General features: G+C 47.5%; 1 protein-coding gene across 1 annotated transcript in view; it reads right to left on the bottom strand.

Annotated features, from left to right (window-relative positions):
* TUT1 (terminal uridylyl transferase 1, U6 snRNA-specific) overlaps window positions 1-3973 on the bottom strand; it is a 68963-nt gene extending 64990 nt beyond the window's left edge. Inside the window, exon 1 of the mRNA XM_040410068.1 lies at window positions 3822-3973. Coding sequence (XP_040266002.1) covers window positions 3822-3933 — 112 coding nt within the window. The 5' untranslated portion in view covers window positions 3934-3973. The remainder of the gene's footprint in view (window positions 1-3821) is intronic.
* Between the last annotated feature and the right edge of the window lie 10776 nt (window positions 3974-14749).

Raw genomic sequence — 14749 nt, 5'->3', positions numbered from 1 at the left:
GCGGAACGGAGGCCAAGCGGAGCCAGACTGAGGCATTCTGAGCGGATCCGCATGCACTCAGAATGCATTGGGGCTGGACGGATGCGTTCGGGGCCGCTTGTGAGAGCCTTCAAACTGAGCCCCGAACGCAAGTGTGAAAGTAGCCTTATCCTGCAAGTTGATCCAGAGGAAGGCAAAAAAAAAACTGAGGTAGAAGCCAATTTTCCCGACTCCAATCAGGCAATCAGAATAACTCCCTGGATCAGCGACCCCTTTCTAGTAGCTATAACTAATTATTATACTCCAGAAATGCATCCACGACCCCTCTCTAGTAGCTATAGCCTGTAATATTATTACGCTCTAGAAACACATCCAGGCCCCTCTTGAACTCTTTTATTGCACTCACCATCACCACCTCCTCAGGCAGAGAGTTCCATAGTCTCACTGCTCTTACCGTAAAGAATCCTCTTCTATGTTTGTGTACAAACCTTCTTTCCTCCAGACGCAGAGGATGTACCCTCGTCACAGTCACAGTCCTGGGGATAAATAGATGATGGGGGAGATCTCTGTACTGACCCCTGATATATTTATACATAGTAATTAGATCTCCCTCAGTCGTCTTTTTTATAAAGTGAATACCCCTAATGTTGATAATCTTTCAGGGTACTGTAGTTTCCCCATTCCAGTTATTACTTTAGTTGCCCTCCTCTGGACCCTCTCCAGCTCTGCTATATCTGCCTTGTTCACAGGAGCCTAGAACTGTACACAGTACTCCATGTGTGGTCTGACTAGTGATGTGTAAAGTGGTAGGACTATGTTCTCATCACGGGCATCTATGCCCCTTTTGATGCAACCCATTACGTGTGGACAGGAAGTCTGTTTCTCTATGTATTCCTATGGGGCCTCTCTCTGTCTCACAGGAATGAATAGAATGTCCTGTGTCAGTTGATCAGAGTGTTGGTCACATGACACAGCTGAGGATCAGAAGGGAGGGAATAGCTCACAAATAGTCACTGATGAAAAGATTACATTGACTACAGATTACATCAGAGAATACATAAAGAGTAACTGAACTTTTATAATAATTTTTAATATGCTGTCACTAATCTCCTAAATAAAAATTTTCTATTTTTACTGTACTTTTACATCCCTAAAGCGCACCATTCAGTGTGTGCTTAAGGCTACTTTCACACTAGCGTTTTTGCTGGATCCATCTCGATAATACAACTGTTTGCCTCCATTATGAACGGATCCGGTTGTATTATCTGTAACATAGCAATGACGGATCCGTCATGAACTCCATTGAAAGTCAATGGGGGATTTTTCTATTGTATCAGAGAAAATGGATCCGTCCTCATTGACTGATCAGTCTTGCTTCGCACCACATCGCGGACAGAAAAACGCTGCTTGCTGCGTTATTCTGTCCGCGATGGGGAAGTAACCAAACAGGACAAACAGTTTCATTCAGTTCAGTTTTGTCCCCTTTGACAATGAATGGGGACAAAACTGAAGTGTTTTCCCCCGGGATTGAGCCCCTACGATGGATCTCAATAGCTGAAATGGAAAACGCAAATGTGAAAGTAGCCTAAAACTCAAATCTCGGTACACCACTGACAGCTCAGCGGTATACGCACATTGCTGCTCCTGCCCGTGCTCCCTGGACAATTACTAGCTGCTGGCATAGCACATGGGTACCCTGTATCATGCCAGGATTAGCTGAGCGGGCTCCTGCTTCTGCCTGCTCTGCTAGATCTGAGGTTTAAGCGCAGACTGAATGGTGCGCTTGAGGGATGTAAAAGTACAGTCAATTATAAAAATGGATTTACTCTAAAGGGCATCCGTCAGCAGATTTGTACCTACAAAACTTGAAACATCCGAAGTAGATTTGAATAAAACTTTGTTTATGGAACCGAAACAGAGTTCGGTAAAAGGTTTTTAACAGTAGAAATGAAGTTCTTAGCCAAAGTTTCGCAAGACTTCGCAAAGTAATAACCGGCCCATAGGAGCCAATACATTCTAATACTGTACGGAACGCTCGCTCCGAACAGTATTCTAACAAAGTTTTATGCGAATTGACTTCGGATGTTTTATCCAAAGTCAATTCGCTTATCCCTATTGCTGATCTGTTCCATGTGTGCTTGGCGGCTGAAGACATCTGTGTTGGTCCCATGTTCATATGTGCCCGCATTTCTGAGAAAAATGATGTTTTAGTATATGCACAACTTGGCAACAGAGCCTCGGACCACCAAAAGAAACACAGGGTTTTAGGCTACTTTCACATTAGCAGGGTCCGGCAGGCTGTACCAACGCTAGCCCATGTGTGCCTCCGGAAGGGATTCCTGGATTCAGGATATGGATGGCTTATCCTCACCATCAATATCAGATCTGTAGGGGTCCAACACTCAGCACTCCACCAATCCGCTATTTGAAGGAGGTTGGGCGGAGGTTTGCTCCAAGCAGCCAATACAGTTTAATGCTGTACAGAAAAGTATTTGAACGCATCGACTTCAGATCTATGATTTAAAGGTTGATTCACTCAAGCCTGGTAGCAGTGGTACAGGATATTGCAGCTTTGTCCCATTCAAGGGAACAGGGCAAAGCTGCCGCTACCAAGTAGACAACCCCATGTAAACAGCTAGGACGGCACAGGCCTGCACAAGCACCGCGCGGCCCCAGGAAATCGCCCAGTGCTGGACCCCACAGATATGATAGGCCACCACTACCCTCAACCGGATTACTCAGATAATACTAACTCTGCTTCTAGTCACTGAATGTAAAAGCTGGATGTATTCTGGTCATGTGATCACACAAGTGCATGTGCCCCTGATAGCTGGACCGCAATGAACTCTGAGCAAAGTGTTTCCATTCAATGACTAGGTGCAGAGATCCTGAAAACCACCATATATAAAGTGTAACAGAAAGCGCAGAATCTTCCATTACATAATGATTAAGCTGTGTAAGGCTGCTTTCACACTTGCGGCAGAGTGATCCTGCCGGATCCGGCAAAACGTATGCCAACTGATGGCATTAGTAAGACTGATCAGTCAGAAAAATGCCATTGAAATGCCGGATCCGTCTTTCCGGTGTCATCTGGCAAAACGGATCAGGCATTTATTTATTTCGGTCTGCGCATGTGCAGACCGGAAGGACGGATCGGGCATTCAGGCAAGTCTTCCATTTTTTGGGCCGGAGATAAAACCGTAGCATGCTGCGGCTTTATCTTTTGCCTGATCAGTCAAAATGGCTGAACTGAAGACATCCTGAACAGATTGCTCTCCATTCAGAAGGCATGGGGATAAAACTGATCAGTTCTTTCCCGGATTTGAGCCCCTAGGACGGAACTCTATGCCGGAAAAGAAAACCGCTAGTGTGGAAGTAGCCTGAGCTGAAGGAGTCTTTAAAGGGTTTCTGGAGACATAGAGATTTATCAAACTGGTGAGAAAGATTAGATGCCCATCAAAACCAATCAGATTCCACCTTTCATTTTCAGAGCGAATTTGGAAAACTAAAGATGGAATCTGATTGGTTGCTACGGTAAATTTCCCTATACACAAGTTTGATGAATCTCCCCCATTAGCCTCAAGGGACCCAATTCTAGGACCCCTGGCGGTTCGGCACATTGCAGGCATCGGATCGCCTTCATTCTTTACACTGCCACAGCTGCTTCCTGTATCGGAGCCCTGGAGCACCCCTTTAAGTGCAGATTGTACAATGAAAATGTAGGAAACGTTCACACAGTCTGCACTGACTGGAAACCGCATGCTGCAAGCCTTCCTGTCTCTCCAGCCCCGCACAGGACTGTACACTTCAACCTACGACCAAGTCACACTTGGAGCACTTACGGTTCGGTATGTTAACGCCGCACAGGAGGCACCTAAAGCCGCCGCCGCCGCGGTCAATGGACTGAACATCAGGAGGAATCTGACCGCCATCTTCGTCTTCTACAGCCGCCATGTTGCCGGGCGCACAGCAATGACGCTGGCAGCACTGGAAGCAACTTCCGGGGAGCTTATGCAAGACGCGGCAGCACTGCACACATGTGTGTACAGGAGTGGGGGTCCAGAGGAGGGAGGCGCTGCACTGCACACATGTGTACGGGAGTGGGGGGTCCAGAGGAGGGAGGCGCTGCACTGCACACATGTGTACGGGTGTGGGGGGTCCAGAGGAGGGAGGCGTTGCACTGCACACATGTGTACGGGTGTGGGGGGGTCCAGAGGAGGGAGGCGCTGCACACATGTGTACGGGAGTGGGGGTCCAGAGGAGGGAGGCACTGCACACATGTGTGTACGGGTGTGGGGGGTCCAGAGGAGGGAGGCGTGGCACACATGTATACAGGAGTGGGGGTCCAGAGGAGGGAGGCGCTGCACTGCACACATGTGTACGGGGTCCAGAGGAGGGAGGCGCTGCACACATGTATACAGGAGTGGGGGTCCAGATGAGGGAGGCGCTGCACTGCACACATGTGTGTACGGGAGTGGGGGTCCAGAGGGGGGAGGCGCTGCACTGCACACATGTGTACGGGTGTGGGGGGTCCAGAGGAGGGAGGCGCTGCACACATGTATACAGGAGTGGAGGTCCAGAGGAGGGAGGCGCTGCACTGCACACATGTGTGTACGGGTGTGGGGGGTCCAGAGGAGGGAGGCGTTGCACTGCACACATGTGTACGGGTGTGGGGGGGTCCAGAGGAGGGAGGCGCTGCACACATGTGTACGGGAGTGGGGGTCCAGAGGAGGGAGGCACTGCACACATGTGTGTACGGGTGTGGGGGGTCCAGAGGAGGGAGGCGTGGCACACATGTATACAGGAGTGGGGGTCCAGAGGAGGGAGGCGCTGCACTGCACACATGTGTACGGGGTCCAGAGGAGGGAGGCGCTGCACACATGTATACAGGAGTGGGGGTCCAGATGAGGGAGGCGCTGCACTGCACACATGTGTGTACGGGAGTGGGGGTCCAGAGGAGGGAGGCGCTGCACTGCACACATGTGTACGGGTGTGGGGGGTCCAGAGGAGGGAGGCGCTGCACACATGTGTACGGGAGTGGGGGTCCAGAGGAGGGAGGCACTGCACACATGTGTGTACGGGAGTGGGGGTCCAGAGGAGGGAGGCGCTGCACTGCACACATGTGTACGGGTGTGGGGGGTCCAGAGGAGGGAGGCGCTGCACACATGTATACAGGAGTGGAGGTCCAGAGGAGGGAGGCGCTGCACTGCACACATGTGTACGGGTGTGGGGGGGTCCAGAGGAGGGAGGCGCTGCACACATGTATACAGGAGTGGGGGTCCAGAGGAGGGAGGCGCTGCACTGCACACATGTGTACGGGGTCCAGAGGAGGGAGGCGCTGCACACATGTATACAGGAGTGGGGGTCCAGAGGAGGGAGGCACTGCACACGTGTGTACGGGAGTGGGGGTCCAGAGGAGGGAGGCGCTGCACACATGTGTGTACGGGAGTGGGGGGTCCAGAGGAGGGAGGCGCGGCACTGTACACATGCATACAGGAGTGGGTTTCCCATAATTATTTGCCCCCACACAGTATCCCACCAAAATATTTTCCCCCCATATGTCCTCCTGTGTGTGTCGTCCCCCAAAGTTGGCACATAAAGAAATGAAATCTAAAAGCTAAATACTCACCTGCGCTTGCAGCGGAGAGGAAGGTGCGCACACTTCACTGTGCTGCTGCGTCCCGGCACAGGTACGCGTGATGACGCAGTATGTGGGGCGTCAGCACTCCAGAAATGAGCGCTTCCATCTGTATTGATTGAAACACTCATTGTTTCGAGCTGGCACCCTGGGATATAATGCTATGGGAATCCAGTCAGTGCTGGGGGGTCAGGTCGGATGCTGCGATGCGGACTCACTGCGGGAGGAACGCTCGTCTGCAAGGGGCCTTAGAGGTCTGGAATATATTGGATAACACTGGCAGCATTATGTCAGTGTTATCTAATAAATTGCAGACCTCTAAGGCTTACATAGCATCAGAAATCAATATAATGCTATGCGACCCCAGCAGTGCTGGAAGTTAAGGACGGGAGCTGCGCTGCGAGTACAATGCGTGACACTCACTCGTCTGAAAGGGGCCTAAGACAAATAGCGATACCTCACAAAATCACTATTAATCAACATTCACCATGTCTACTTTATGTTGCCGTCATTTTAGGATGTTAGAAGGTTTTAAATTTTAGAAGCAAATTTTTAATAAAATTTCCAAAACCCACTTTTTTAAGGGCCATCTTTGTTCTGAAGTGACTTTGAAGGGCTTACATAGTAGAAACCACCTAAAAATGAGGAAATGATACCTAAAACTTTTGACAACTGATTTTAGACACTTAGTTAAAGGGGTCATCCGCAGGCAATGGCTTTTTCTTTACTAACAGTAGTGTACTGGGCTTCACATAGGTATGCTAGGCGGAGACTTCCACCTAGCAGTGAGCCTAGTGATGTCACCGACACAAATGGGCAGTCTTTAGTGCTGTCCTAGACTGTTCACAGGCTAGGGCAGCACTAAAGACCACTCATTAGTGCCAGTGATGCCACCAGGATCACTGGTAGACAGAATCCTTCACCTAGCATACTGAGAAAAAGCTGGGTACGTCACCGGCAGTAAAGAAAACAACAGCTCTTGTCCTACGCTATGCAGGGAAAGGGGGGCATCGGAGCTAGACATGCTCTGAAGCTCTACTCATACATGGTCAATGAGGGGAGGCAGAGCCAATTTTTACTTTTAATAAATTTTGTTAACAGTAAAACAATATTACCCCGATTCTGCAGTTTACATAAACATTTGTGGTTGTAAACTGTCATATGGGCACAATGCAGCGCTCAGAAGAGAAGAAGTGCCATATGGTTTTTGGGCATTATTTCATATTTGATTAGACTCTGAGGTACCCCTACAGTAGAAGCACACCAAAAATGACATTTTGGAAACTAGTTTGGTGAGGTGTAGAGCACTGACCAATAACTGCAGTGCCTCTGAGGCAATATAAAAAAAGAAATCCCCAAGAAGTGACCCCATTTTGGAAACCACACCCCTCACCGAATTTAGCAAGGGTTGTAATAAGCATTTATACCCCACGTGTTTAGCAAAAATGAATTTCTAACAGATGGTGCAAAGTGGAAATTACAATTTTTATAGAGATATGCCATTTCAGTACCCAATTTTTTTTGTGTTCAGCGTGTGCCAGTGTGAAAAGCCCTATTATGCTGTTTCCTGGTCTTAGAAACACCTTACATGTTGCCCTAATCTTTTGTTTATGTGCTCATTCACACGACTATGTATTTTGTCATCTGCAAAAAGTATGCGCGTGCATTCCGTATTTTGCAGAACAGCTGGCCCCTAGTAGAACAGTGCTATCCTTGTCTGTAATGCAGACAATAATAGGACGTGCTCAATCCTCTTTTTGGAACAGACATACTCCATGTGCATTCCGTTTCAGTAACTTCTGTTTTTTGCGGTCCCGTTGAAATGAATGGTTCCGCATACGGTCCGAAAAAAAACCCAGAATGGAAACGGAAAGAAAATACGTTAGTGTGCATGAGCCCTAAATGTATGAGAGGGCTCAGGAGTAAAAGCAGAACATGTGCCTTAAAGAGGTTGTCAGTTATTTTTTTTATTCTTTTATATTTTTCTAACTGGGCAAATGTAACAGCTTTCCAATTGACTCACTTTATCTCCAGTGGCTGGTTTCTCAGATTTCACTGAGGGTCACATGACCTGTGATGTCAGCTTCTCTCCCTGCTCTGATAAAGTTGGTGCACAAGCCTGAGAGATCTGTACACCAGAAGTCACTGTGCTACCGCTTCTGTGAAAAACGCATTGCATCCAGATGTAAAGCATTTTTTTTACTGATGGCTGCTAGAAGTTATTTGTGAAAAAAAAAACATCAAAACTGATTGCATCTAGGGTTGTTGCAGGTATCAAAATTTCAATACCCAATCGATACTTTTTTCCCGGTATCAATACGATACCGGGATTTCCATTTTTTCAATACTGGGCTGCGCAGTCTAGTATCTCTGAACATGAGAGCGCTGCTCTCATGTTCCCTCAGCAGCACAGGGGAGAAGGAAGCAGTCTCTCCCTCCCCCTGTGCTACTGCCACCAATGAACGGAGAGAGGGGCAGGCGCACTGCGCCACTAACGATGGGACTTTTCCTACACAGAGCGGCACCCAGAGATGTCCCAGCAATTACCATTATTCCTGGGCGCCGCACCCCATTACGGTCTCCTCTCATGCTCCATATGCAAATTATTATAGGAGCGATGGGGAGGAGACATCCGCTTCTCTAGTGGGTGTTCCTTCTCCCTGCGCTGCGATTGGACAGCGCTACAGCCAGGGAGAAGGAACGCCCACTAGAGAAGCTGATGTCTCCTCCCCATTGCTCCGATAGTAATTTGCATGTGGAGCATGAGAGGAGACAGTAATGGGGCACAGCGGGCGAACGGAGCAGTGCCCAGGAATAATAGTAAGTGCTGGGACATCTCTGGGCACTGCTCTGCGCAACCTAATACTTAAAGATTACTTTATATGGGTCCAGACTTTAACACATAATACAGGAGGTGGGTGCCAGCAGCAGAATCGCATTGCCGGCTCCTGAGGGGTTAACTGCCGCTGATCTGCCAGTACCCGCCTCCTGTATTAAGGGGTAATTATCATTGGTGGTGCAGTGCGCCCCTCAATACTGGGATGGGGGGGGGCACACTGTGCGACCAATGATTAATACTGGGGGGCGCACTGCTCCACCAATGAAGAGAAATCTCTCATTAATTCATATAAAGGACGCGGGAGCTGGCTGCAGAATCACATAGCCGGCTCCTGACCACTATGAGCGCTAGCTGCGATCCGCGGCACCTAAGGGGGTTAAACTACCGCAGATCGCAGCTACCGCTCATAGAGGTCTATGTGATTCTGCAGCCAGCTCCCGCCTCCTGTATATGAATTAATGAAAGACTTATCTTCATTGGTGGAGCGGTGGCCACAGCCCCTCCCCTTCTTTTGTCCTCTCTCCTCTAATTGGCGGCAGCAGCACAGGGGGGAGGAGACACGGCTTCCTTCTCCCCTGTGCTGCTGAGGGAACACAGAGAGCGCTGAGAGCAGCGCGTTCTATGTTCCCAATATGTTATCGGTATATCGGCAAAATAGATGCCGATAACGTTCAAAATCCTCAATATCGGCCGATAATATCGGTAAAACCGATAATCGGTCGATCCCTAATGGTAACATCCCTGATGCTGTGTGCACAAAGCACAGAGCAGCAGGGAGAGTGTGAAGTCCTATTCACCCTGATAGAGCTCTATCAGGGTGAATAGGACAAGGGATGAAAAAAATCCCAGGTTCTAGCCCCTTAGGGGGGGAAAAATAGAGCTCTATCAGGGTGAATAGGACAAGGGATGAAAAAAATCCCAGGTTCTAGCCCCTTAGGGGGGAAATAGTTATTAAATAAAAAGGGTAAAAAAAAAAAAAAAAAGTCGTTAAAAAAACCCACCAAAATATTAAGTATGAATCACCCCCTTTCCCAATTTCACATATAAAATGTATAAACAATAAATAAACATATCACATATCGCCGCGTCAGAAAAGTCCAAACTATTAAAATATAAAAAAAATCTATGCAGTGAACGCCGGAACAGAAAAAAAATTAATAAAAACTGCACGATTCGACATTTTTAAAAATGCAGAATGCATGTGGCTTTTTTGGTTTATATTTTTTGCGTGGTATCGAATGCTATAGAGTATCGCAATACTTTTTTATGGTATCGAAACCGAATCAAAAATTTTGTATCGCAACAACTATAATTGCATCAAGGCAGAAAAGACTGAACCCAATCTCAAACAAAACTGACGGAACTTTGTGCAAAACCTTTACTTTTTTCCTAGACAGATCCTGACACAATCCATATCGTTTGTGTGAAAGGGGCCTAACGGCTCTGTCGTGAAGTAATACATTGAACCCCAGAGAAGTGACCCTATATGTGAAACTACACCCCTTAAAAGGAATTCTGTCACCTCGTATAGCACAAATTCAGATTTTAAACCAGTCATGCTCCACAGCTTACCTTGAATCGGCTGTGCTGTTTTTTATTGTAATCCGTCCAGTAGTTTTGCAGAAAAACGACTTTTATAAAAACCTGAAGGTGCCCAGAGGGGCGTTATGTTCCCCTTTGTGTGCCCAGTAACTCCCCTCTTACAGTGCCCAAAACGCCTTCCTCCAGAATCCCTAACCACCCACAGAGTCTCATCCCTCTCCTCCCCCTCCCAGACGGCCGAGCGAAGTCTCGCGCAGACGCAGTACCCACTGAGGGCTACGCCAGTGCAATTTGCTGGAGACTGAGGGCAGGAGCTTCATCGTCGTCACTGGGCATGCGCCGAGCCCAGTGACGTCCGATGCTCGCGCCAGACTTCGCTCGGCCGTCAGGGAGGAGAGGGATGAGACGCTGTGGGCGGTTAGGGATTCTGGAGGAAGGCGTTTTGGGCACTGTAAGAGGGGCGTTACTGGGCACACAAAGGGGAACATAACACCCCTCTGGGCACCTTCAGGGTTTTATAAAAGTCGTTTTTCTGCAAAACTACTGGACGGATTACAATATAGAACAGCACAGCCGATTCAAGGTAAGCTGTGGAGCATGACTGCTTTAAAATCTGAATTTGTTTTATACGAGGTGACAGAATCCCTTTAAGGTATTGTGAGGTGGAGTGACCATTATATTGCTACAGATATTTTTGCAGAAATTGTGCACAGCAGATCATGCAAAATGAACCATGACCATGCAGAATCCACACACATTCCACAACATGTGCGGGTTGCCTTTCTGCTCCAGAAGGTCCATAAAGGCATGGTTGGGCGAGTTTGGTGTGGAAGAACTTGACTGCCCTGCACAGAGGCCTGACCTGAACTCCACTGATAATGAACTAGAACAGACATTGCATGCCAGGCCCTCTCATCAGTGTCTGATCTCACAAATGCTCTGGGAAAAAAAATCCTGCAGACACACAAAAGTCTTGTAGAAAGCCTTCCCAGAAGAGTGGAAGCTAGTGTAGTTGCAAAGAGGAGACCAACTCCATATTAAAGGGCTTGGCCCATTTCATACATTGGGGGCATATCACTAGGATATCTAGAATGCGGCCTGCAAATTGGAGAGCAGACCGCATATACACGACTACACTCCGTAAATTTCTATGGGACTGCTGAAAATAGCTAAACAGCACGCTCTGCTATTTTTGGAAGTCACACAGAAATTAATGGGAAGTGCACCGTGCAAGTGCGGCCACCGCTCCATTTACTCCTATGGGGCTGACAGAAAATAGCTAAGCCAGCGCTCAGCTATTTTGGGCAGTTCCGTAGAAAAGAATGGAGTGGAGGTCGCGCTTGCAAGGTCCACTCTTCTTCACTTTGAGGGCTCCATTCTAGAGATCCCACACCTATCAGACATTAGGGGCATATCCTAGCAATATGGCCTCAATGTATGAGATGGGCCAACCCCTTTAATGGATTGAGAATAGGATGTCATAAAAGCTTCTGTAGGTGTAATGGGTAGGTGTCCCAATAGTTTTTTATCCTTATAGTGTCATGGGATAGGGATCCCATACACCTCAGGGGCCCCCAAAATGAATGGAGCAGCAGGGAGAGCATGCCCACTGCCACCCCATTCATCTCTACAGAAGTGCCACAAACAGCCAAGTACGGGGAATGGCTATTTCCCGAACTCCCATAAAGATTAATGGAGCATCAGTGCACGTCACTCTGTTCATTTTAGAGGCTCTGAGGGTACAGGCTGAGGTCCCTGTTCTTGTGAACAGTGGAGGTCCCAGCATTAGGACCTCCACCGATCTAATTGTTATCCTCAATCCTGTGGAAAAAGAATAACTTGTAATAATGGGAATACCCCCAAATCACCCTTTAAAAGTTGAGGCCCCATTGGTTAACTGATTTACCAAAGTCTCTCACAGTCACATTTACAGACAACTAGTGTCAAGCCTTTTAATAAAGAGCTCATGCCAAGTGGGTCATGGACTTGCCTGACATACATGTACTTCATTGCTTTTCGACAGGTCAATAAGCCTTTACACTGAAATGAAGCTGTTGAAACATATATAGCTTTTCCACTACTTGCCCACTGCAAGACCATGTCACCGCCTGCCTTCTCAGGAGAGGTTTTCTGAAGAATTAGTTCTGCAGTGCTATAGTCCTCACCCAACCCTTATACACTTGCTAGATTGCAACTTACAGCCCTCCACTGCCCATACCTTCCCAGTGTAATGGCTCATGCACACAGCCATATTTTTGTTCAGTGTGCTTTCTATTTTTTCTCCACGCACATCAATTTTTTTGCAGGACCTATTGTTCATATTTAAAGGGTTTCTACCATCAGAATTACTGTTATGTAGCTGACTGACATTAGCGATGCGCTAATGTCAGCACTACATCAGTGTGTTTTTTACATTTGTCCCTGCAGCCCTTCTGCTAAAATACACACTTTTACAATATGCTAATGAGCCTCTAGGTGCTATGTGGGCAGAGATTTAGCACCTAGAGGCTCCGTCTACTCACCCTTTATCCCGCCCAGGTCCTCAGTTCTGCCCGCCCCACTTGATTGATGTCCAAGTTCCATGCATCGTTGAGGAAATCCCGCGCCTGCACAGTTCACTTCTGTATTTGGCGCAGTGAGTGAAGGCCGCGCTCCTGGTGCCGGCTTCCTCACTGCGCCTGCGGAGGACCTGGGCGGGATAAAGGGTGAGTAGACAAAGCCTCTAGGTGCTGAATCTACGCCCACATAGCACCTAGAGGCTCATTAGCATATTGCAAAAGTGTGTATTTTAGCAGGGACAAATGTAAAAAAACACACTGATGTAGTGCTGACATTAGCACATCGCTAATGTCAGTCAGCAACATAACAGTAATTCTGATGGTAGAAACCCTTTAAGTAACACTAAACGTAGAATCCAAACAAAAAGTATGAACCAACAATCTGCCCATTTGTCTTGTTCTGTCAGATATCACAAATGCACACCATGGAAAATAAAATAGAAAAGCGGTTCTCTTAGGCTGCAACCATGTCTTCTCCCCCTCCCTCTATGATGCTAGTGTACATGATCCAGGAAGTTTAGGAGGAGGGGGGCTGGGTTTAGGCTATATAATGTTTGTCTACACAGTGAGTATCACCAGTTTATTGGAAGGAATCTCCCAGTTACTACACATTTCGTAACAGTGCAAGCCACAATACCAGCTGTCATCCACATACGGGAGCATTTAAGGCTACTTTCACACTAGCGTTCGGGGCTCCCCTTGTGAGTTCCGTTTGAAGGCTCTCACAAGCGGCCCCGAACGGATCCGTCCAGCCCTAATGCATTCTGAGTGGAGGCGGATCCGCTCAGAATGCATCAGTCTGGCTCCGTTTGTCCTCCGCTCAGCAGGCGGACACCTGAACGCAGCTTGCAGCGTTCGGGTGTCCACCTGGCCGTGCGGAGGCAAACGGATCCGTCCAGACTTACAATGTAAGTCAATGGGGACGGATCCGTTTGAAGTTGACACAGTATGGCTCAATTTTCAAACGGATCCGTCTCCCATTGACTTTCAATGTAAAGTCAAAACGGATCCGTTTGCATTATCATGAACAAAAAAAAAAAAAATAATAATAATTTTTAATTTTTTTTGTTCATGGTAATGCAAACGGATCCGTTCTGAACGGATCTAAGCGTTTGCATTATAGGTGCGGATCCGTCTGGGCACATACCAAACGGATCCGACCTAAACGCAGGTGTGAAAGTAGCCTAATTCCGCCACACTAGTTTTCTAGGGAAAAAAAAAAGATCCTAACCTTTTTAAACATCATTACACCCAAATTTGAGAGGAGGGGACAGGGCCTATAAAAGGGCTCACAGCTGACCATGCATATCAAAGCAAAAACCAGGAAAGAACTGCCTGTAGAGCTCAGAAACAGGATTGTGTCGAGGCACAGATCTGGAAAAGAAACTAAAATTAAAACATTTCTGCTCCACTTGAAGCTCCCAAGAGCACAGTGGCCTCCATAATTCTTTAATGGAAGACATTTGGAACAGCTCTTCCTGGAGCCGGCTGCCCCAGCAAACCAAGTCACTGAGGGCCTTGGTAAGAGGTGACCAAGAGCTCAATGGTCACTCTGAGCTCCAAAGATCCTTTGTGCAGATTGGAAAAACATCCAGAAAGTCAACAATCACTGCAGCATTCCACCAATCTGGACTTTATAGCGATGTGGCCACAAAAAAAGCCTCTCATCAGTAAAAAAAAAAAATTAAAGTTTGCAAAAAAGAACCTAAAGGACTCAGACTGAGAAACAAGATTCTGTGGTCTGATGAAACAAAGACTGACCTTTTAATCAATTTAAAGAGTTATGTTTGGAAGAAACCAGACCCAATACCATCTCTACAGTGAAGGATGCTTTTGGCAGCATCATGGTGTGGAGAATTTTTTTCACTAGCTGGGACAGGGAGACTGGTCAGAGTTGAGAGAAAACTGAATGGCTGAAAGAACAGACGTTCTTATTGAAAACCTGATCCAGAGAGCTCCGGGCTGCAGACTGGGCCAAAGGTTTAACTTCCAACAAATTAATTACCCTAATCGCACAGCAAAAACATGACAGGAGTAGCTTAGGGAAAACTCGGTTAATGTCCTTGAGTGGCTTAGCCGGAGCCCTGACTTGAAACAAAAAAATATCTCTGGAGACCCGAAAATGGCTGTCCACCAACTGTCCCCATCCAACCAGAGCTTGAGAGAAACTGCAGAGAAGATCCCCAAATCCAG

Source organism: Bufo bufo, chromosome 10 (assembly GCF_905171765.1).
Source record: "Bufo bufo chromosome 10, aBufBuf1.1, whole genome shotgun sequence".
NCBI lineage: Eukaryota > Metazoa > Chordata > Amphibia > Anura > Bufonidae > Bufo > Bufo bufo.
Note: the sequence above shows the minus strand (reverse complement) of the source record. Positions and strands in the feature narration are given on the sequence as shown.